The sequence below is a fragment of the Malurus melanocephalus genome, unplaced genomic scaffold (genome assembly GCF_030028575.1).
Source record: "Malurus melanocephalus ecotype Western Australia unplaced genomic scaffold, MMel_1.1 scaffold_0, whole genome shotgun sequence".
Taxonomy (NCBI): Eukaryota; Metazoa; Chordata; class Aves; order Passeriformes; family Maluridae; genus Malurus; species Malurus melanocephalus.
In genome coordinates this window covers 3,761,589-3,786,370 of record NW_026623232.1, presented here as the reverse complement: position 1 = coordinate 3,786,370, position 24,782 = coordinate 3,761,589, and the positions used below count along the sequence as shown (strand labels likewise).

The 24,782-nt window shown below is 37.4% G+C and overlaps 2 protein-coding genes across 4 annotated transcripts in view; one reads left to right on the top strand and one right to left on the bottom strand.

Moving 5' to 3' along the window:
* Nucleotides 1-16,026, top strand: part of SLC25A21 (solute carrier family 25 member 21) — a 224,407-nt gene extending 208,381 nt beyond the window's left edge. Inside the window, exons 5-9 of one of the 3 annotated variants that reach the window (XM_057367709.1) lie at nucleotides 120-227; nucleotides 4,014-4,178; nucleotides 8,873-9,054; nucleotides 9,871-9,923; nucleotides 12,378-16,024. In XM_057367709.1, the coding sequence (XP_057223692.1) occupies nucleotides 120-227; nucleotides 4,014-4,178; nucleotides 8,873-9,054; nucleotides 9,871-9,923; nucleotides 12,378-12,448 (579 nt within the window). In that variant the 3' untranslated portion in view covers nucleotides 12,449-16,024. Of the gene's footprint in view, nucleotides 1-119; nucleotides 228-4,013; nucleotides 4,179-8,872; nucleotides 9,055-9,870; nucleotides 9,924-12,377 lie in introns of all 3 variants that reach the window. The other 2 variants (XM_057367633.1, XM_057367793.1) reach the window with 2 other exon arrangements.
* A 1,507-nt stretch (nucleotides 16,027-17,533) lies between these two features.
* Nucleotides 17,534-24,782, bottom strand: part of PAX9 (paired box 9) — an 18,560-nt gene continuing 11,311 nt past the window's right edge. Inside the window, exon 5 of the mRNA XM_057385623.1 lies at nucleotides 17,534-17,788. Coding sequence (XP_057241606.1) covers nucleotides 17,534-17,788 — 255 coding nt within the window. The remainder of the gene's footprint in view (nucleotides 17,789-24,782) is intronic.

Genomic DNA, 24,782 nt, shown 5'->3' with positions numbered 1-24,782 from the left:
TAATAGAACACTGCTGCATTACTATAGTCTTGCAGTTTGCATTGTATCGCTCAGTTTCACAATCTGATGTTCAGGAAGTATTACTCCTTAATATTTAACTTCCATTTTAACTTCCCTAGGCATTTGCAGTTGCTGGCTTGGGATCTGGGTTGACAGAGGCAGTTGTGGTTAACCCTTTTGAAGTGGTAAAGGTTACCTTACAGACCAATCAGAAMGCCTTCACTGAGGTAGGAAAGTTGCCTCATTCTCCTTTTTCCGCTTTATTGGGCATAATGCACTTCAAGGTTCGTATTTAGAGCAGAATGTCTACAAGAAATGGGGTCGATGGAAATGATTTTCCCCCAAGTTTACAGAAATGGAAGAGACCCAATAGACAGTTAACCAAAGGTTAACACAAAACACYGCAGCTTTGTGCCCTAGACAGAGTCCAGCTGCTGTATTTTATGCTGTGTTTCTTGGATAAAATTACTTAKAAGACTTCATTTTTATTAGCACAAACTGGAAAATTGTTATATAACAAGCATATTGATAATTTAAATTCTTGCTTCGCTTCAGAGTTTCTTAATTCAAATTTTGTTTTGTCCAAAGAAGTCATTGTGCAAAACATTGTCCACGGTTCTGGGTATTGCTGGAAGGGGAAAAAGTTTGAACTGGARAACAGTGATTCATGAAAATCAAATGTTCCTAGAAATGCACTAGCATTTATTAATTTTAGTGCAGAAAATATTCCAGGCTTTACAATTCCTTTCTTCTTTTCTCATTGAATAAAAATAACAATTGCCAAATCATCTTTTTCAAAATCTTTTGAGAAATCAGTTGTACCATGGTAGAAGTGCTAAATCACATAAGCATCACATGAAAAGGTTGGCTGAATCCCTGGTGGGGCATGATTTTTCCATATTCTACTGTTAAGTTTTGACTGAGCTAATACTGAMATGCCTCGTAGCACTCATCTGCACAAATTGGACCCTTTTTGGGGGATGCACAGTAAAGAGATTTATGACCTGGCCATTTACAGAACCTCATGAGGTACACTCTGCAAAAATACTGCCACTGATTTCCAAATGTGGTAGAGCTGGTGCCTACTCCATAACTCATTCCGAAAAGCATTTTCTTCCAGAATAAATTATAAAATGTTTGGTAAATTTTTGTTCGATTCTCAATGCATATGAAAGATGTGTTCGTTTGCTGGAAGTCTCCAGTCTAGATGTTTTTTAACCTTGGGCACCAAAGCCACTGAAACAGATAAATAATGCAGTACAGGAGTAAAATGTTTAGGATCCTGGAAGGAGAGAGGCTGAAAGCAGGAAAAAGCAATGTTTGAAAAGAGTTCTCTCTCAAGAAGGTGATGTGATAAAAATTATGGGCTACTACTGCTGCAGCAGTAGTAAAATAAGGAGATATTTGGGATTTTCTGCTTCACAGTTACGGAGATGTAATTAACCTGTYTTAAAAACACCCTCTACTTTTAAGTATTATCAAACCAGTGATATTTTGAACAAACTATTCCTTGTAAAGTTGCGAAAGACCAATGTACACTTTCRCTTCATATATTTTAATTTTTTTCTTTACTGCAAAATTCAGAACAAAGTCTGGAATGGTTTAGTTTGTAAATTTTATGCAATTACTTACTTTAGTTACAGCATCCCTTCCTTGGTGACCTTCAGAATACCACAATAATCAAACAGCAGCTGTCTAAAAGCATTCTGAATTGTTTTGTTCAGAATATTCTTTAATTTAATTTAAATGCAAAATTCCACAAAACCCAAATAATAATATATTGTCGTACAAATAAAATTTCAATAGAATGGTATTTGGACTTTACTGGAAACCTAGTTTACTTAAAAATACTAACTATTTCTCTAGGGGAAAAAAATCCAAGGGAAATTAAGTTCCTAAATCACAAAGAAAATTGTATCACAGACATATTAATTTTTAATATATCTTTAAAAATGTTAGAATTTCAAGATTTGCTGTTAATCAGAAAAAACTCCAGTGTCTTTATATATTCACATCAAGTTCTCATTGAGAATATGTTAAAGAGCATTCCACACTAAAGCGTGTAAACTCAAACCTATTGGAAGAAGCATGTCCAGGGGTTATATTATRCAGCACAAGGTATTACCAGGCACTGTTTTTCTAAAAGGTTTAAGTAAAGTGTGTACCTATCCYATTGTGGAGCTTTCATACTACATGATGAAACCTAATGCAGTTCACATATTTCTTTGACTATTGTATAGAAATAATAAATATATCTTGTTTAAAAGGAACAAGGAAGAGCATGAACACATACGCTCACACCCAGTCTCCTGCACACCCCCAAAGCAAATATTCACACCCTGCGGTGACAGCTGAATTGTTCTGCGGTGCTAGATCATCTTTCCAGGGTTGATAGATTTAAAGAGGAAGGCCACTATAAATCACGTATCAGCCCTTTTGTAATGTGGATTGCTATGGGTAAAAATAATGCTCACATTTTGTTAAAGTAAACTGCAAGAAGTCCCAACACCATGTTGTTTGTTTTCTTTTTTTTTTTTTTTTTTCATCTCTCTGTAACCCTGCATAACTCACTGGCAATGGAAGCTGGTGCAATGATTAAAATCTTCTCACCTGACTTAAGATTTATGATTAATTAAACAAATAAAATACATTTCTCTGCTTTATGATGAGAAGACTCCAGGTTCCCGTGAGTAGGTCTGCATTTAGTAAAAGTCAACAGCTGTGTGAAGTGCAGTAACTCCAGATGTTTGTACAATAAATTCCTCTATCTGTCGTCCTCCCATCATCACTGATGAACCACAGACCTTCTATGGCCTGATCAGTTGACACGATGACACCTACTTTGGTGTAAGGGAGACCTCTTTATTACTGAAGGACTGAAAAGGGAAGTCAGGTGTAAGCATTGCAGGTATCTACATTTGGATTTATGAATCCCATCTTAGGTGTTCAGCAAGTCACAGGCTTCCCCTCTGAGTCATGAGTAAATCCATATTCAAGAAAAGGGACACCAAGGAACACCGTACTGTTGAAGGTTGCTGTATTCAGCTTAAATCAGGACCACTAGTTATTTCTTAATGATCTAATCTCCATTTTTGGAACATGAAAAAGGACATTATTGCTGGTGTATGTTGGGTATCGCCATTTTAGAATGGATTCTGACTTGATTTCTTGGGGGTAGTTAGAAAAGTAAACTACAGTAAAATGTATGCGGAGCATTAACAGGATAATGTTAGTTATGAAATATGAAAAAACAGAATGAAACTTTTATTAAAGATTAAACTTGTCAGTCACCTAAATAATCAACCTTATGCTGTGTCAGATATAGTAGGCATCATTTGGCTGATGCTGTTGATCTACCACAGGAATATTTTGAAATGGAAAGCTATTAACCAAATAAATGTATTGAAATTAGTGGTGGTCACAGTAGTGTAGTCAAAATTCTTCTATATTTTCATGTTTGAACCTCCTAGTGGAAGTCATGTTTTGCCTTTCTAATTACATGTTTGGTTATCCAGTGCTGGCTTTATGCTTTGGAGACARCCACACTTGATTGAACAACTTTTTGAAAGTAACTTTTCTATAATGCGGCTAAAACAAAAAGTAAAATATTCAGAAGGGAGTAGCTAATTCTTAATATCATGGTATATTCAAAAGATGAACAAAGTGCATATAGTCAGGCAGATGCTGTCTGATATGGGGCACTTTTTTCCTTTTCGTCTTTTATTAAATTGTCATCTATTACATTACTACTCTTTTACAGTACTCAAGTAATTCTTTCTTCTTATTCTGCAATCAGAAAAACGAGGAATCCTTTTAATTAAAGCTGTGATGTTTAAATGGTCGCAAGAAAGGGAAAATAAATACGGTGATACTTARAATTACAAGAATTGGCAACACTGTGTTTGTCAACAGGATGGAAATGATACTATGTTTATTGTTTTCTTTTTGTAAAGATGATCTCTTCCTTCTCTTGTGYAAAGATATCTCTTCCTTCTTTTGTTTAACTTGTGTAGCAACCATCTAGCTTTGTTCAAGCTCAGCAGATCATTAAAACCGGTGGTCTGGGCTCCCAAGGACTCAACAAAGGCCTTACTGCAACACTGGGCCGTCASGGAGTTTTTAACATGGTTTACTTTGGATTCTACTTCAATGTGAAAAACATTCTTCCAGTCAATAAAGTAAGTTCTTCATACAATGCGATAGACAATCAGATAAGAAGTTTGACATTTGAATTCACACTGTATTTTTCTGTGCAAAGATGTGGTTTTTCTGGTAAAGCTCTGTTTTGCAGAAATCCCTAGCATTTTATTGGAAGCAAATTAAGGACTTTAACTCACTTTTTAAGCAAAGATGAGTATAGTCATATTTGAATTATCATTTTTATGAATTTCCCTTAATAGCATGGTACCAGTGCGAAAATGCAGCAATTTAGATACAGATATATAGTGCTTATGTTGGGAATGCATGSACTTCTTTTGTGGCAAACTGGCTTAGAAGAGGAAAATGAGTTTCTAGAACTTCTGTCAGTGCTCACAAGGGGCTAAGCTTGTGCAGGAGGCTGAGCTGCACTGTGTAGGCTGTTCTGGACTGGCACTCACCTATTTACTCAAAAGAGAATTCAACCTAGTTTTGAAGGATGACAGATTCATCTATATGGGAGAGAGACAGCCCAAAATGGGATGTAAAGGGTCATGCACAGAGACTTAATATCATTTATAGTTTTTTAAAAAAGAATCATTATTGCTATGATTTCACTTAAAGAAAATTTGATAGTCCTTAATTCCTTTGAATAACAAAGGAAGTATTTCCCTTTACAACAAAAGGGAATTTTACTAATGAAAATGTGGTAATATCAGCAACTTTCTAAATTACTGTGTGAGGAACAACTAATGGTTTATTAATGATTCCAGTACGCTACTTACTGAAGTGTGCTTTCACTAATGTGATTTTTGGATGATGACAGTTAAACAGTCACAGGTGTAATATGTAGTGATGTACATGTAAGAAGGTGCAATTCACATCAAAAGGGATCAGTTGCTATTCCCAGATGAAGTAACACTTCTTTTTTTTCTGCACTTCTGAGCAGCCTGGTATTTTTGTTGGCAGCATTGTGAAAATGGAGAAAAGCTCCACTTCTTATTTGCAGATCATTACAGTAAATTGAATTGTTCAAAAGCAGCTGACCCACAAGTTTCTACAAGTTTCTTGTAGTGTATTTAAGCATACTTTGCAGTGTACTTTAGTCACACATTGTAAAAAAGCACAAGCATAGCTTGATACTAAGATAGGAGTAAACACATTTGTGTTGATCAGAAGATGGAAAATTATAATCACTATGCAGAAAATTCAGAATAATATGCTGGTAAGGACAGAGACTAGTGTGCAGCTTCCATGGGAATCCTGAAATGCTCTTGCATGGCAATTGAATAGTATTTGGCATAAGCATGCTTTCCTGGCCTTTCAGATTKTAAAAATGAGGAAACAATTATTACATAATTAGAAAGATTCAGAGCTTTATGATCCAAAGGAAATTAGTACTTTAAACAGATTTTGTATTATGCASAAAAATTTCAACATCCACAACATAGGTTTAAATATATGTAGAAAATAAAAAGAAATTACTTCAATGTCCTCAAAYACTAGGAAAATCAAAAGGCAGTTTAATCAATGTAGGATTAACTGCAGATAAGTGGAGAGGTTTTTCTTGTGCTTGACCAGGGCAAAGTGCCTTGTATGGTGGCTTGCAGAGTGGCTACATCTGTGCTGGTAAATTGAGTAGCAGCACTGAAACTCAGCCATCTGTACTGTTAAACATTCCCTGGCACAGCTTTAGCCCTGGCCAGMCCACACAGTTCCTGGGTGTGGCTTAGGAGCTCGTGAAGACAAGGAACTCTTCCTAATGGGTGGTTTCATGCAGTTTGGAATGGTAATAGCATTCAATATTGCTAATAAAGTTAATAGGTCTAGGACAGCTAGCATCAGTGTCATAGACACTCTGAACAGACAGATATCACAAATAATTCTGATCAAACTCCCACTAAAACCAATGCAAACCTTACCCTGAATTTAAGAAGACATAGATCAGGCCTCATCTGGTTTGTGCTAGCCRACATTATGTCTCAGGTACTTACATGCATTGAATTTCCCTTCAGTGGCTGCTGAACRGAAGTATTTAACAATAATTTGTGATCTGTAACTTAAACCTCTTCTGTCAGTGGGCAGGTATAGAGCCTGAGAGTTATCAAACCTGGACAAGGAATTTGGTAGAAGCTGGTTCGCAGTGAGCCAGAAAAACAGCAAGCAGTTGTTAACTTGTCAAGATTTCTCACATACTTGATTTCATTACAAAATCTAGTTTGTTAAATTTTTATATATTTTAAGAAAAGAAAGTCTTAAAGCCAGTCTTTCAATAGCAACAAATATCTAAAAATTATTATATATAAAAAATTGTGAAATGAGAATAATACACTTGTGAAATAATTTTGACTGTTTACTATGTATTTGCTGTTCACCATCTGTAACATAAGTGGAAAATGTATTAAAATCTCYGAATGAGCCTTTTAGCTGTCTGCTAAACTGTGCATTAAATTTGCATCCCAATTAGGGATGTTTGCAGCCTGTTTTGCCAAAACCAATAAATCTTGTAGGTTGAGTGGTCAAATGATATCAATGACATGTGGAGTTTGTAAATGTCCATAATGAATAATTTTTCATATTTCAGTCTATTCTGCTAAACAGACCATTTACAGCCAACTTTGTGCTCTGTTTACTGAAAATGGAGTARGACATTTCTTTCAATTGCCACTAACGTATCAGCCCCAGAGAACTAGCAGCTATTGCATCTGCCCTAGCAATGAAATTAGTTTGTAAATGGCACCTGCTTTTGTAGTGCATTTCATAGGTGTCCAGCAGCTTTCGTTTTTCAATTTTTTATCATAATTATCTTTGGTTTTAAGCATTAGTTTCATCAAAACCTTTGCTCACTACCACCTCCAAGTGGCTTCCATATCTCTTAACCATGTGAAATTTCCTCACAGTTGTTAAGAGCCCTCTTTGAAGTGTGGCCAACTGCAAAACTCGAAATTTCAAGTCAGGCAGTGCCAGCCSCAGTCCCACAGATGTCCCTCTGTTACACAGGGGGTAGGGCTGCTGCACCAGACCATGGGTGCTGAGCAGGACGTTGTCTTGTGAGAGAAAGGGGCTCTGAACTTCTAAAGGCAAAGAAGAGATGGGAGACCAAAATGGGCTGTTCTGCTCMGTAAGTAAGATAGCAGACAGTAATTTTGTTTCGGTAGCTTTCAGGTCCGTGCCAACATAGAAGTTCTATGTAGCAGTAGAAAGTGAAAAGTGGATGCTGTGCAGTGGGCTTGAAGAAATAGTAAGCCAAGGTGATTTAGGAGAAGGCTGGGTCAGAATGGGGAATGGAATAACCTCAGAGCTACCATCCAAACTCAGGTTTCAGGATTWAAAATTTAAAATGGATGTTCTGTATCTATCACAACAGTGCAAGTCACGCACTGTTCAGGACTCTCCACTGTGAGGTGTCCTGTGGCTGTTGAAATGACAGCCTGTGCTCTTTAAAGACTTCAGCCCGGGTTSTCATCATCAAAGCGGGTTGCATCCAAGGGGCACTACCTGTTGCTCCTTCTAAAAACCTGTATGAACTGCATCCTGTGCATGTTATGGAAATTTTAATTTATTTTTCTTGTTGCTAATCTGGAAAGGAAAACTTTTTTCTTGTTTTGTTTTTCATTCAAAATATACAGGTTTAGGAACCAAAAATCTGTCTTATTTTAACATTGTGCTGATGTCATAACACAGCAAGGTTATTTGTTATTTTTATGATGATTTTCTGTAATTAAAGTACCTTCATGACAGACATGAGCTGCATATTTAGAGTCTGATTTAGCAAAAAAAGTACCTTGCCTGTGAAAACCAATAGCAAAACAAAACTACATGCATAGGAAATGTCCTGGAACACACTGCCCAGTGACTTCCACTACTTAGAGAAATAGGATTAAAGCTGCTTCAAGGGACTTTGGCTCCCAGATAAACTCTGGGTTCTTTGATGTCATAGAAATGCCAAGGTAGGAGGTCTTTCTAAAAGATCAAATAAAATCCAGTTGAACTGTGAACTGCGAGTGAGCAAAGAAGTTTTTAGATGTGCTTCTAACCTACTTCTAACTTTTACCGTGTGCATATCGTAGGGCTCAGAAACAATCTGTTGTAAATTCTTCAGCCAATTAGCTGAGTGAATTACCACCGTTTATAATGCACAGAACGTGGAGGCTCTCTTGCCGTTGTGCCGAGTTGGATTGTTAATAACAGGAAGCTAGCACTTCTCAGTACAGTGGATCAGCTACATGTGAAAATAAATGTAAAAAACCTGGAGGGGAATGGCAGCAGACTGAGATTAGTCTTTATTTAATTTAGCATTTGGGGGTCCAACACACAAATGAGTGTTTTAGTAGGCTTCATGGTGGAAGTTGCTGTCATTTGTAAAATATTCTGGCCAATTAGCTAATAGTGTGCTTGGATTTCTCCTGTTTTGATACAGTAATACTAAGTACATTGTGAAGCCCAATTATACAAATCATCCCCATATGCCATACCAGTCTTTCTTTATGAACTGTGTTTATAAATCCTGTGTGAGGAAATGTGTACTTCAGCAATTTAGACCATGTGTAAAAACATAGCCAATAGGATTGTCAAGAAAACAAGTTCCAGCATAGGAAATCCTAATGTGTTCCGCTAAAATAACACGAGTGTGTTGTGTGAGTTTTCTGATTAAATGCTTATTACTTTATAGTGCTTAACCTGCACAGGTCTTTCCGTTTCCCTTTTTATTCTTTCTTTCCTCTTTTTTTTGTAGGATCCAAATTTGGAGTTTTTGAGGAAATTTGGAATTGGGCTAGTCTCAGGAACAATAGCCTCAATTATTAACATTCCTTTTGATGTTGCAAAAAGTAGGATTCAAGGACCACAGCCAGTTCCTGGAGAGATCAAGTACAGAACCTGTTTTAAAACTATGGCAACAGTCTATAAAGAGGAAGGGTAAAACATTCTTATTTTAATAAATGTCCAGACCTCTGTTTTAGTTCATATGGGCCCATAAAACCATGTTGTTATATTTCAGATTTGACAAGCCCCATTAAGCCACCCTGAACTCACATAGCAAAAGAGCCCAATGTAGCATTTTGAAAATTTATTTCAGAATTACAAGAAGATATCTTCCTACATGTGAACATTTACAAGGGACTTAAAAGATGATTATTGGCTTGTCAAAATTTATGTTCCACAAGTAAATGCTTCATATATCTCAACGTGTTATTTTTTCAACTCTTCATTTTGTAAAAGGAAAATATGAACAGAAAATAGAATATTTCTCAATTCAATCTAATTATAATTATACAGTCCTCTGTGCCTTTAAAATTATTGCTGAAACAATAAAACTGAGGACAGATCCTTGTGGTAATAACATTTTCCAACTTTTAAAAATATTTCGCAAGTGGTGACTGAGTTGTAGCTTTGATATTCAATTATATCAGTCATTTTGTCCCTGTATGCAGCTGTTGTTAACAGACTTGTCTTGAAAGTMAACCCATCTCACTGATTAAAGTCGTATTTCTGATTGGCTAGGCTCACAACATTGCTTTTGTGACTGAACATTGATTAACTTTTTCTCTTCATCTGATCTGCCTCTGTAAAATGTTAAAATCCAGATACAGCCTGCTATTGAACATGTGTAATTTCAAATAATTGCCTCTAAGTGCTCTGCCAGCATTTTAACAAACATATGCTACAATTCTGTTCTTCTTTTAAAGCAAGAATATTGTTTGAAATGTTTTGTTTGTTATTCTTCTGCTACAGATTTCTGGCTCTGTACAAAGGCTTGCTTCCCAAGATCATGAGGCTTGGTCCAGGTAATTTTCTTCCTGTCATTTTTATTGTGCTTTTGTTCTTGCTTTCTCTTCCCATTTTTCAGTTTCTTGGAAAAACGTAGTAGATATCAGTCAAATAAATGTATCAAAATATCTTTCACTCTGAATGATTTCATTTTAAAATAGCATCATCATCATTATAGTATCACAGATGGATTTGGCTAAATATGTGGCTAAAAAAATCTTTACACATATACATTGGAGAATTGCAGATCCAAGTAAATGCTGATTTGTGCAATTGCTTTATTTAAGAATGAACCAAAGTACATCAATGCAAATGACAGAACTGTAAAACTTTTGGAAGTTTCTTAAAGTTTCCTATTTCTTTTAAGGTGATCTTTTGAGTTCACTAAGACCATTCCATACCTATGTGAAGTCAGCCTAAAATGCCTAAATAGAATTTCTCCATAAAATGCATTCACAACTAGTCAAAGCACAGCCCAAGAATATCAAAGTCCAGTTACTTTCTTCTCCTGTGCTAATATGGGGGCAGACACCGAAAAGCTGATAGCAGAATTGGGAAGAAACTTGTATGACCCTGGAAAACTAAGAGAACAAGGATGTTTTAAAGCTGGGTTTATTGTTTAACACCTTCTCACTGCTTGTTACTCCAAATGTGGGAGCACAGTGGTTGAGAACTCTATCTTCCTTGACTTTTAGACTRTTTTTCCCTGACTGGTTTTGATTAATCATGAAAGCAAAGCACTGGGCCCTCAGACTTGGCCAGGCCACAGAGGCAGTCTGCATCAAAAAGAGCAGAAGCCCCAATTTGAACAGTATCCCATTCCCAAGAAATGGTGTTTTGAGTTGTTCAGGCTGGTTGTTTAATATGCAATAACACACAAAGGTAAAAGCAAGCAGGTACAGAGCCTGTTCTGCACAATAAAGGAGGCATTAGGTTTGTCTGTAAATGTTTGCATATCCAATCCATCTGGCTAAGTGCTAGACCMTGCCTGGTCATTGTGCAGGGGGAGGAAGAAGGTGGGGAGGGAAAACAAGGAGCTCTAGAGCTAAAAGCCTTTTCTCACAGGCTCCAAAGATACTAGATTACATACAGGACAAAGAGAAGGCAGTGTTTAGCTTTCCCAGTACCTCTTAGCACATTAGATTTTGGAATACAATTTTCCATCTTACAAATGACTGTGCATTTTGGCCCAGGTCCAGCAAGTCAGTTAAATGTGAACTTCATTCTAAATACTTTTGTAGTTCCATTGACTAGCTAATATATAGYGTTGACTTTCTGATGAAACAATAATACAATCTTTATTGTGACTGGAAAGGTAATTCCTTCTTTCAACATGTGAATGTTTACAGGAAAAGAGACATAAACAGATCACACAGTTTGAGATTTGGAATCAGCTTTGATTTGAGTTCAAATCACATCTCAGACATTGTGTCTGTGATTTGTTTGTTGGTCAAAGCCTTTTGTAAACTTCTGCTCTGTCTAGCTGGCTTGAGTTCCTGTTCATAGAGGATTTCAAGTCTGATGATGGTTCCTTAGGATAAATGACTTGGAGAAACTCATGGTAGTTCTGTGTGCCTGGTTGTCTGAGCCTTTCCCTAGAAAGGTGAGCCCAGTTCGGCACAAGATTTGTTTGTTAGAGGTGCCCCTCCAAGCCCCCAAAGAGCCAACAGGCAAAGGCAAAGGAAATATTTGTGCCCCACTGCTGGCACCCATAAGTGATAACTTTTTACTCATGCAGCCTGGTTGTCCTTATTCATGTTCAACAAGAAGCTTCTCGCTGTGTTTGGTTCTATGGGCACCTTCTGAAATGTTCCCTTTTTTTATCTCATTCAGTACTCACAGCCCAGTTGCAGTCTGGCTTCACTAACAGTAAAGTTATTTTATGGCTTTCAAGATGGGATTTTATACTGTTATCAACTCTAGCAAATAATGTCATTTCATTAGATCAAAACTTTGCCTGTGGATTTGTACCCAGGAAAGATTACACTCATTTAAATAATGTGATTTTCTGCTTTAGCCATGGTAAACAAACAGGTGAAAACCTTTCTTGATTCTTACCTGGAAGCATTTTCATCATCCTGGTGATAAATTTTTGCCATTCCACCAGTAAAGTTGCTCTTTCATGGCCAAATCTAACTAAACAGGCACACAAATATACACATATTCAGATTAAAATTCCACTTGTAAAACAAAGAAAAATATTAATCTTGAAAAAGTATTAGGAAATATCACATGGGGGGAGTTTTATTTAATATACAAGGTATTTGCACCAACTTTGTTGCCTAATATTAAGTAAAATTGTTATGTTTTATGAATTTGTGAATTTTTTGTGAACTAAGAAATGAGTAGAGTTATCCATTTTGCAAATAAGGCTTTGCCATATGCTGGTTTATAAAGCACCCTAGAAATGCTCTATAGAATTCTGGAAATACTGGATTTTCTGTATAGTAAAATAGTATCTTTTCTTCCAGGTGGTGCGGTGATGCTTTTGGTTTATGAATATGTCTATGCATGGCTTCAGGACACAGTTAATCACAAGTAGCACTTCTGGAAATTGTACTCTTTAAAATTATATTAATTCCAAAATACTCTATAATAAAGTAAAAGTGATKCTTATCCTTTATAGTGTTGAATACCCTCAAATTGCACTGATGTTAATACAGCTCAAAACAAATATGGTCTTTATGTCCTGATCCAAGAAAACATTTATGCACATGCTTTTCTGTAAGTGCATAATTAGATWGCACTTGGCATTTGTAATTGCTTTGCTGGAGCAAGAGAAATAATACACAGGAAACATAGGAACCAGTTCTTTATAAAGGACAAACTGAAATTTTGGGATCATCCTATGTAGTCATGCACTTTTTGAAAGGTTTCAGGTGAAATGACAAAATAAAAAAAAATTCAGGGCATTTTCAAGAACAAAATTTAATAATCCTGAGGGGCCAGATACAAAACTATTGTGAACTGACAGCTCCATTGACTCCACGTTAAGAAACTGACCCATGCTCTGCAATTTTTGAGTCAGTCTTGGGTCCATTTTCAATTCAACCCAGTATGATTTCAGCATTTGTAGGAGAACTTTTCAAGTTCCTGGGAGTTTGGATAGAAAAGGACAGCACAAGTAGCCAGAACCTTAAAAACATGCATACTGTTAAATGTCCTACTTCTTCTTAGCCATATATATAATATAAATCTCATTCAGATCACAGAAGATACTGAAAATAGTTAGTCTGCTTCAAGTTACATAAAAATACAAATCAACATGGGATTCATAGAAGAAAAGAGTAAATAAATTAACAGAAAAAAAAGTAATTTTAGGTGTATGAGACTTTTCTGCAAATCCAGAAAAAAAATTTATCCACCTTGATACACTATTCTGAAAAGAGCTGTCCTGTGATAAAAATGCTCAGTGCCCCCTTTACCCTTTCATTTCCACCATGGAACAGTGAAACAAGGTTATAATAGTGCATATGCAGTTGTAATTAGCTGGCCATAGTCCTTGAGGAAATGCACCTTTCTATAGATAAAAAGATGTTGCTCTGAAGCTAAAATTTTTGCTTTTCCCAGTCACTGTAAATATAAATATTTCATGTTCTGACTAGCCATTCTCACTCTCTGTGAAATACAGTCAATTCTGCCGTTCTGCCTGTTTCTGTTCATGCAGTTGTGCCATTCTAAATTTCTTTTTAAAGAACTCTTTAAATAATTTAAAATCACACCTTATTCTCTTATAAAAATGTCTCCATTATCTAACTTGGTTTGTTGCCAAATGAACTCGTATCTTGCAGTTGCTGAAAGTTTCAGTGTCCCCCCATGCTACGTTCACACTKTTAGTGTTAAATGTTCTTCCTCTTAAGGAGGTACAACCCTTTTCCTTATCAATCCTCTTTCTGCATTGTTACTTGAAAAGGACAGTTCACATGTGAAGTCTCGTCTCACGAGTGTTTTCAATGCATTGCAGAAGTAACAAAAAGTTAAAATAGAAATGTGTTCTCAGCGCTTTCAAGTTTGCCTATATTGACATGTTCAATAAGTTTCTCTTTAGACTGAATTTGACAACAGTGGCTTTTCAGACCTATGCTATCGCATAGATAAAATCAATAAAATTAGCTCTGTTAAAGTTTATGGTTTTAAGGCAAGTGTTCCTCGTTGTTGCATTTTGTTATTGGTACTTGGCCAAAGAGAAGACACTAGTAAGATAATTTCAAAAACTAAAGCAAAATGCTTTATAATTTGTCTTTTATTAATTTAGAGCATTCAAAATATAAAAATAAAATGCTTTAAACATACTGTATATACATATATAGCCTTCGGTTTTACATCCTTTCCAACATGATTTTTTTAGTTCATAGCTCAGCCTGATCTTTCATGAAAGGAGAATAATTCAAAAACAGAAAATGGCATGGTATGGGAAAACAAACGTATGAGTGGGTCAGCCCAATCTCCCATTACTCCTGGTGTAATATGGGCTGAAGTTCAGTTTTACACTGAAGATCTTCTGAACTGGGACTATGCAAACACAGTTCGGCTGAAGAGGGTCTTATTAGGCTTCACTGATTTCTTTGGGAACATTTGACACTCTGGGAATGAAGTGTAGACTTTTCAGACTAAAAACTTTAATTCTGCACCCACATACGCTGTATATTTCCTAAATGCATCTGTTCACCTCAGGGGGTTCCCTCCAGACTCATACCTTTGCACTTGACAGTAGTTAACCCTTATTTATTATTTCTAAACAAAAAAGAATTCTCTTTTTCTTTTTAATTTAATTTAAAATGGTTTGAAGTTGTGTGGTTAGTAAGCTAATGTTGCTGTTTTCATTTAACCATGAGTGTAAGCAGTGAAATAGTTCTTGGGCAAAGAAGTATTCTACATCATAGGTTTACATTTAAAAAAAAAAAATTGGTGAAAATTCACACCAAAAATCCATCTTGGCAGTTCACCAAGAACCAGGATCAGGCACTTTTGCTCACTCTGAGCAATACTTTCTGTATGCAGCCCCACTGACTTCCTGTTCAGGGTAAGGGATCATGTACAGCAGGCAGATGCACAGAGAGCTGTACCTAGACAAACACAAAACAAAAATGGTTTATGATGGTGTATCCCATAGGGGGAATAATTAACCTAATGTCCTGTCCTTGCTTTATAAATTATCCTGATTTAGCTGAAGAGAAGATAATGCAAATAACTGAAACAAGCTAAGGATGTGTCTCTGTCTCCCAAAACACACTAATTCCTCATTGAAATGTCAGGAAACTTTTAACACAAGCACACTTTGTTACAGGTTTGTGAAGTCTTGAAACTCAAAAATGCAGTGCTTTGAAAGGTTTCTCTTCTTTTTTTTTTCTTTGGTTTTCTTTTCCATTTGATGTTCCTTGTTTGAGTTCTATGGAAAACAATAGGTAGACTTACTCAATAATTCTATAATCCAGTAGGACAACAAAGTTAAAACTTAAAATCCTCTTGCTAACTTAATCACTTATCTACTTACGATCTATTTTTATATTTTTTATTCCATTTTGTCCTTAGTGAAGTGCTTGTCTAGAATTAAATTTTCTTTTTCATGAAGTTAAGGCTCATCCTATTTCAGCAATAACAGCATAAAGGCAGATTAACATCCGTTATGTCACTGACAGTGTGTCAGAGTGGAAATGCTCTTGTGTGCACTTTGGTGTTTTCAAAGAAAAGGTGTTCTACGGAATAGAAAATGTTTCAGCATCTCATTAAAACTAAACAGCTGTTGAATGCCTTTGAGGTTGAAGAACATGAATCACATCTGAGATCAGATCTTTCTTTCCTTGGGGCCGGAATACAATACCTGTGTTCTTTATAGAAATGCAGTTTTGTTAACTATTTTTTAGTGCAAGAAGCAAAGGTGGCTGCAGCCACCAGCAGAGTCCATCTGTATTTCAGCAGACGTACTGAACACGACACAAGTACTGATTGTTTAGATTGTTATGAAAATTTACCCACAGCTGTCTTGGTGATGAAAGCTGGAAATCCACAGAGAGAACTGTATTTTAAGAGGGGACTGTATTTTACTTTTCCACTGAATTTATGTTTAATATGGGATGCAGATGAACAATATATGAAGAATGATATTTTGTCCTTTGCTTTACCTATGTCTACGGTGATTTAAGTTATTGCAAAACATTTATAAAAATACACTGTATGTTAATAGTCCATGAAGGATATGAAATTGTCACACCAGGCTTTTTTTTTCCACATTCATATTCTGAACATACCTAGAGCATGGGGAAAGCATAATTACAGTCAGAATTTTATTATTGCCCAAGGAAAACAGGTAAATTTTCAAAGACCAGAATGTTAGCTCTCTTGGGATTAAAGTTTAAAGCAAAATAACTGGCATGGAGTACTTGCCACTGCATACAGAAATGTARAAAGGAAATTTGCTAATATTAAATAATATCTCTGTTTGTAGCACCACCACCAATATACCTRTAAGGGAAAAAAAATGTTTCAGAACAACAATGTAAACTTTATCAAGAGCCATACTTTACATTCATTAAAGTAGAAATTAAAGACAATTTCCTCTTAAAATAATTACAACATAATCTTAGGGCTGGACGCAAGTGAGCTGAGAATGATGGTACAATTCTCTTTCTCAGTGGGGCAGCTCAGTCGACTGACATGGCTTTGTAAGCATCTCTGCACCGGTTGCACACTAACAGCATTTTCCTCTACAGTTTTCACTTTTGTTCAGATATTTTCCACCCATTTCTGTTTGTACACTTCATATGAATGTGGTGTTTCAGGAATCTGGGAAGCTCTGTATAACTGTGGAGAGTTACTTAGCTGGATTTCTGCTTTTGACTCTTCTGCCAAAGAGATAATTATTTCATGAGATGTTGAAGCCTCCACTGTAGGCACAAAAACATGACAAAAAGCCCTACCTAAACCTCATCACCTGAGGCTATCACCCCACCATGCAAAGACATAGAGAATAACTAGAAATCATCTTTTTAACTTAAAAAAAAGGTAAGAAATGTACTGGAAGGTGAAAACAAAGGGTGTCAAAAGCCTGTATTTACAAATGGATAAAATCACAGAGATCTTACTACTGCATGATGATGGTGACATGCCAGAAGAGTCTGAAAGCCACCTATTGCCTTCATTCCATATTTGATCACCAAAACCCAATAAAACAACAAAAAAGTTTTCATTACAGTGGATTATATAATTTCATCGATGAAAGGATTGTTCTTTAGGCAATTGGCAAAAACACTTCCCATTCAGCCACCTTTGCTGATTCAAGGCATAGCAGAATTTTCTGTGGTCATCTTTCTTTATTGATTTTTGCATAAATCTTAGTAACAATTGCACATTTAGAAAGTTTGTGATGATTAAGAATAAATATATGTGGTTTGACCAGGAGAGAGTGGAACGAGGCTCCACGAGCCCTTTGAGGGACACAAAGTCTTTAAGAGCACAACACCACGCTTCTCTCAGTTTCTGATGTCGTCTTCAGCTCTTTCAATGCCAAAAGCCTTGCGGGAGGCAAGTGACGAGGAGAAATGCCAAGTGCCACCAGCATGAGGAGAGCAGCCCGTGAKCTGGGCTGAGGAGCCAGCGAGCCCGTGGTGCTCCTGGACCATCTCCTGCATCAGAGAGCCGAGGCCGTGACGGAGTGGCCGCCCTCCCTGGCTGTCTGCATGCCCTTGAAGGCCAGCGAGGCGGGGATGTCACAGCTGTGGGGGGACAGCGGGGTGCCCCCGGCGTGCTGCCAGCCGTGGCTCGCCATGTAGCTGGACGGAGTGGCGCTGTACGTCATGTAGGGTGACACTTGGGCTGGCGTGGCGTAGGGAGGCATGGCTGGTGCTGACACAAAACTGCTGACGGCTGGGAGGCCATTGGGTGCCTGAAAGGAGAGGGAAGGGAAGGCATTGCCAAGAGATTAACACACATTTTATATGGTGTGATATAAAATGCCCTCAGATGCTGCTGGGGCTTTGTACCAAAACTAGAGGCAGCGGGGACGCTAAGAGAGAAACCCATAATCATTCCCCTGAATTTCAGGGGCTCAGTGGCCCCTTTTGCTTTGCTTTAAGACCAGTTACCCTACTGTGATCAGAGCTTCACACCTCTCACAGCAAACTGCGCCAGACAGGGACCAGCAGCAATGTTTAGGAAACACACAAGAGTGGGGCAGGAACTGCTGAGCCCCCTGCACATCTGCCTGCCTTCCTGTAAGCTGTTGTTCACAGACTCCTAAAAGACCATGGTTGCATCTCATCATTACACTTGAGAGCTGCTGGAAGGATTTGTATTGAGTTTCTTCCTTCTTTTTCACTGAGCACCTTAATGCACTCAGCAGTGACTTCCACAGTTTGGCGTAAATGACCYGCAACATTTATCCACCTTCCCCAATTTTGCAGAGGGTGTTGATCGCTGTGGCAAGCCCTGCTGGGTGGTGCTGTGGCAGCCTAAGCTGGGTGTGCAGTGACCACAGCCATCCCAGCAGCAGCAGGGACAGATCTGTCCCTGTGTCTCACCTCTCCTGGCCCCGAAGGAGGGGGGGCTCAGCCCTGAGCTGCCGTGGGCAGGTGAGGGCACAAATCTGAACGCACCACTCCCCACACTGAAGAGGCAAGAGCGGCTGGGGGAGGGGGGGRCATCTTAAACTCTTTGGAAACTGTTCAGAGCATGAGTCACAACTCTAATTGTAGTATTAGTGATGGTGTCTTTTAAAAATCTGTTTTCTAGATACTTGGGATAAAAAATCTTGCAAATGTTCTTTGCTCATAACTTCTCCTGGTTTCAATAGGGCTTCTATGCACAAAACAATTGCAGGGCTGGGTCCTTCCCTGCAAGCTATTTTCCTAGGTCCTTCTGTAGGCTGGGAAGGAGGGTTTCTATTTAAATAAAGAAGGGAGAGTCCTTCAGTCAGCCATGGTATGATTTCACAATTCATGACTCCTTATTTGACTAAAAAGTGTTTGGTGGTTTATTTCACACCCATAAATGTTTCTTCAGTGCAACAGGTACAAGCCAAGATCGTTTATCTTGCTTAAGTTTCAATTTGTGTAGTGTTTGTTTTAGGATTTGGGGTGGCATTTTTTTTCAAAAATGTTTCCTATCTGGAATGAAAGAAGAGTATTGGTTCAGCAAATCCTGTAGCATCATCACATGGTACAACTGGACSCAACGTGAATAGTGTGAAGTTAAGGAATGAAACAAACTTTGGTTTCTGCTAAAAGTTCACATGATGCTAACATTTCACTTGCTCAGTTTCTGCCCGAATTGCACCTGCCTGATTTTCAGTATTTACCTTCACAAGGGTCACTGGCCTGTTTTCAGGCTCATTGAGTTTCCTATCCATGTAGCTCACAGCTCCACTGTCTAGACTGTCCTCTCATTGTCATTTGGGAAATAAATGTAATTCAGTAATTCTTCAGGATTCCATCCATATAAACCTGTTCATCAATCTAAAGCAGCAGGAGACAGCAATAGGATCCCAGCCACAAACTTCCAATAGCAATATTAATTAATACAAAACATACAGCTGCAGCAGCAGCATAATTGTCATTCCATATCCATAAATACTTTGTTGAGCTKAACTTGCCTTATCCTTTTGAAAATCCAAGTATGTGATCTGGCCTGTTACTCCAATTACGTGCCACCTACTGTGACTCAGAATTACACTTTAGCCTCAGCTTTAGGTATCAGTGTTTGCAACAGTATTAATTAATTCAAACCTGCAAATAATTGCACTGCAAAACAGCASAATTCTTGAAACACATGGAAAATTATTTCATTGATTTTACTGCAAAGTAAGAAGTGTGATTTGCACTAATGCACTTCCGATGTGCTGACATGAAACAAGAATGAGCACCTCTACATCCCGGCCTCCTGCAGCTCCTACAAACAAGGCAACCAGGGGTTCCTCAGCAACCATAAACCGATCACTTTGCATGATCTGAGGCAAATCTGAGCTCCTGGACAGTTCATATTAATGCAGAGATTGTTGATATATGTTTTATCAACAGGATTGTTGATAAATATTTCATCCAATCACACGTAAGTACTGTGGCCTTATGGCACAAAGTAAAATGAAAGTCTTTGAACTACAATTAATGGAGAAGCTCAGGTTTCCTACTGGATTGTACTGTAGGTGCCACTTGGATTGTTGTTGATCAAACAGATGGGAATTGACTGAAGATTCGCCAGTTTTTGTAAAAGCTTAATTTAAAAGGATGCCTATACTGATTTATAGCAGCCAGAACAACCCTTTTACACAGACATACACACACACACACACACACACACACACACACACTTATGCAAAATAGAGCTGTGAAAACTCCTGTTTTTATAGTGTCTGTTCTGAATGTGAGAAAGATCTTGCCCCAAATACTGAGTGCAGGATGTGGAGGCAGTTGTGTGGAGACCGCCAGTTGCAGCCTGTCAGAGGCCACCAATGCTGTCTGTCATCACTGCCTCACTGAACTGGAGAATTGTTTTAATTTCTGTTGCATTGCTACAAAGCTGTACCACTCCAAACCAGGATTGTGTGGATGCCACAGATGCCCTCAGCCAAGCAGGCGGCGCTGGGATGGGTAGGAACTGGCCCAGCCCAGAGTGCAATTCTGCCTCAGGGGAGGTTTGAGCCATACCCGCAAAGCAGTCAGAGGCTTCCTCTGACCTGAATTTAAAGATGAGAGGATAGAGAAAATCTCACTTTATGTGATTTAAAACTATGCTACTAAAAAAAAAATAAATAAAAAAAATTAAAGAAAAAGAAAACCCCCTGATTTTCATCTCTGACTTTCTTCTGTGAAAGACTTAACCTAATAATCTTAACAGGAGAGTTTTTACCTCCAAACCGCTTTAGATACAAAGTGTAGGTTATCAGAAGGGTTGAATCTTGTCTGTCAATCTGGCACTTTTTACAAACATGACATTCACTTAAAATAAATGGAGGGGATTAAGTTCCATGACCCTGTATATACTGGATGAATAATTCATCCTGCAGTATTTCAGTCAGAGGAAATGAACACCAAAATCTAAACACTCATAATTAGGAGTGCAAGAACCCTATGGTGTTTATGGATTTTTAAAAMCCTAAGAATTTGTTTTAAGTGCAGAGGTTCTTGAACTTGGTTTTTAAGTTTTATAAATATTTTTTTTTCTTAATTTAAACCATCGTTTTTCAAGGGAAATCTAATTTTTTAAGCAAACAAACAAATATGTAGTTCTAGCTGAACAAGAACCTCTGCTGTGCAAGAGATAAGGGTTCCAGTTTGAAAGTGCCTACTTTCTGGCTTCCGCAAAGATCAGAGAGAAACTTTTGCTCTTAATTGCTTCTTCTATCAATGTTTTGAGACAACTGATGGGATAAGTATTTCCAAATTTTAGAGCTGTGTTTGAAACCTAGAACACATGACATCCCACCCGTTCAGCAATTCATTTAAACATATTCTTGCAAATATATCAGCAAACCAAGATGACAAGTTGGGTCTGSTGTCTTTCTGCCAAGTTGCTGCAGTGACAGTAAAAGGAATATCCAGGCAGGAAATCAAAGCCAGAGTGGACATAAAGCCTTGCTTTAGGTCACACAAAATGCTACTGTTGAAAAAAGCAGATTGCACATATTTTCACCAGTAAAGGAGGTGGTTGAGTAGTTTTAACAGAGGGAGGCTTAAGTTTTAGTCACTTAAGATACAATAGTAACTAGAGACAATTTTTTTTGTCATTGTTTTCAGTCTGTTTGTGRTTTGCAACATGGAGTGGGTGGATGAAAAGCAAGTCTAGAACCAAGCTCATGCGGGAATGTCTTTGGAATAAGTAATTTCCCTTAGCTGCTTGGACTCCTAAAATTCAGAACAGTTCCTCCCCAAACTAGAGGTAACCCCCACACACACCTTAATATCTGTTTTGAAGGTTGTGCTTGTATAATGTGTTGCAGYGCTTCAGCCTCCTCTCTCCTTCACAGTAAGAAGACACAAGGGTACAAGTTTTCTGGACAAACTTCCCAATCARTGTCAGACAAACTGACTGCCTTTTAATGCCTTGATCACAGAGGAATCACAGAAACATACAAGATAGATTTAACTTTTGGTCCTCATTGGTATAAATTCAAATCGTATATTGTAGTGAATTGGTATTATTTTGTTTCATTCCTTTCCCTACTTTTCCTTCTCTGATTTGTTCTTGCTAGACATGTGTTCTCTCMGTATCAAAATTAGACCATCTCCTATGTTTTCTTCCCATGTGGCTTCTAAAYGTTTCAGAAAATGACCCAGAATTGTAACATTCAGAATAACAGACCTGTATTTATATTGGCTATCATTAATGGCAATAATGTGAAGGATCTCYTTTCGGGTTAATGCAAATACAAACAACAAGAGGTTTGATGCAACAGGTGGATGTCACCTCAATTTTATAATCTAACTCTAAAGTGAATGTAAACAATTCTCCATACTGTAAAGTTATTATTAACAATTATTTAAATGGCTTGCCCATTGTAATATAATGGCTRCAATATTTCATTGCATAGTTTGTGTATTGCATGGAGTAAGAATGCAGGTTTTGCAGAAGTATTCTAAATTACTTAGAAAAAAGTAAACTTAGAAATTTTTTTTTTAAAAAAAAATGTTTCTGGAGAAACAGCATAGGTTCGAGTTCGAGTTACCTGATTCACCAGCTCTACTGAGCTTGGACAGTGACTCAGTGACCCAAAAGTCCCCTGCTGCAGCCATCAGTTCAATCTGTGTCATGGCTTAAGGGACACACCTCTGATGAATAAAGTTGCTGGTTTCGTTTGCACCTCTCAGTCCTAACACTGGCTTGGATGGCTTGAACCCTTCCCGTCCTTGGATCAGCAAGCTCAGGGCATTGCTTTGATCCTGCAGCGCAGCGTTTCCCCGGCAGCAAAGGAARCCCCTGTGCAGAGGCGGCACGGCCCCGCCGGGAGCAGCCCTGCCCGGCCCGGGGAGCGCTGGCCGTGGCTTTCCCCGCACGGACGCTGCCGCACACTGACACCCTCTCGCTGCCGGTTTTCAGAATGAAAACCTTCMAACATTTCCTGGAAATTCTGGATCTTTTCCGAATGTCCTGAAAACGCGGTCATGAAGTAGCTACTGCAGAAGTAATTTTTTCYACAGCAAGAGAAAAGCATAGCAGGCAGCAAAATATCTAATCCTTCAATCAGAAGAGCAAATTAGCACAAAAAACAGAGGATATCTCGTGTTTTTAGTGACGTGCGGATTATCAGTCAAAAAGATTATGATGACAAGACTAGGAGCAGTCAAACAYAAACTGCAAACATCAAGGAAGCAAACATGCTAAATCTCCCTTTTTAATTGGAGGTTAAATATGATTTATAAACTAAGCCAACATATGGGATCCCAAGGGAAGAGTAAACAAATTTTCCAAGTAAAACGGCAGCAACAGGCGTGTAATAGAAGTATCATTTAGAAAAATGACATTACTAAAAGATCTAAGTAATAAAAATGGGGATTTTWAAGGTTTTAAAATTAATAACCTTAAGTAATATTTTCTGCAGAAATTGTAGTTATTAAATTAGAGTTCAATCCCGAAGCTGCAATTCAGTGCTACAGCATCAACAGGAAAAATTACATTATACCACAAATTTTCATTCAYATCAGTGTTCCACTAAAATTAATGTTCCTACATAGGTGAGCCCAAATTACCTAAAGGAGGGTTACAAACATAAGCACTGAGTAAATTTCCCCAGTTTATGATAACAGTTTTTATTAAAAATATTTTTAAGCAAAAATTAGATAAAATTGTTAAGGTGTATCTGCATAACCTAGCCAGAGTTAACACTGCGAATCAGGGTTTGTTTTTTTTTTTATAGTGCTGGAAAAAATTGTGGCAAAAATATTTTCATATTAGACTAAACTTCCATATTTTTAGATGAATTTACTTATTTTATTGAATGTATTCCCAATTTGAGTTTCTATTAATTTCACTGCAATCAGCAGAGAATAAAACAGACTCCAAAAAGCTAGGACCCTGCCATTAAATAATTTTTAAAAAAAAAAAAAAAAAAAAAAAAAAAAAAAAAAAAAAAAAAAAAAAAAAAAAAAGTCAATATTTTGCACATAGGATCTTAATTTGGTATAATATTATATAATATAATATTTTTGTTTATTTTCAAGAAGAGTGAACAGTGATAACACATTGGAATTGAGGAGCTTTTAAAAATAACACATAGGCAAGGAGGTTRCAGCTGCTCTACTGCTCAGCTGAAATGGGTTGATTTCCAGAAGCCTGAGCTTTGAAAAAGAGACCTTRCAGGAATAGAGAAATACACTATTTCTCTTTCACTGCAGGTTGTGCAAAGCAGTGCTGATATTCTAGTTGAAGTTACAATTAAAGCAGACTCATTCACGTGCTGGAGTGCTCTAAGATTTCAAATATAGTCAGCTCCCCGATCCTGTATAGGATCTCTCAAAAAGATGCCATTTTCATTACAGCTATTTCTTCTATTATTAAATTCAATGCATGACAATGTACTGCATAAGAAARTCACACTACTTCCATCTAAAATAAAGTTCAGTCCTTTCATAATGAGCCGATCCCATTCCCCATGTTTAACGTGCCTTTCTATTAACTTAAAGTTGTTTCCTTTACTTACAGCCATCCCCAGCTGCACTGAATAACGCAGGAACCAGATAATATCAATTGTGTTTTAACTATAGTTGGGACATGCATCAAAATCACTCTAAATTATATTTTCTTATCCAGTTTTAAATCAGACTCTTCGGGGAAATAAAATCCCAGTTTTGGAAATAGTAACTTGAATTTACACACCATCACCAATCCTTTCCTGAAGGACCCAGGGGCATTTTATGTCTTTTCCAAAGCAAACTACAGCAGAAACAAAA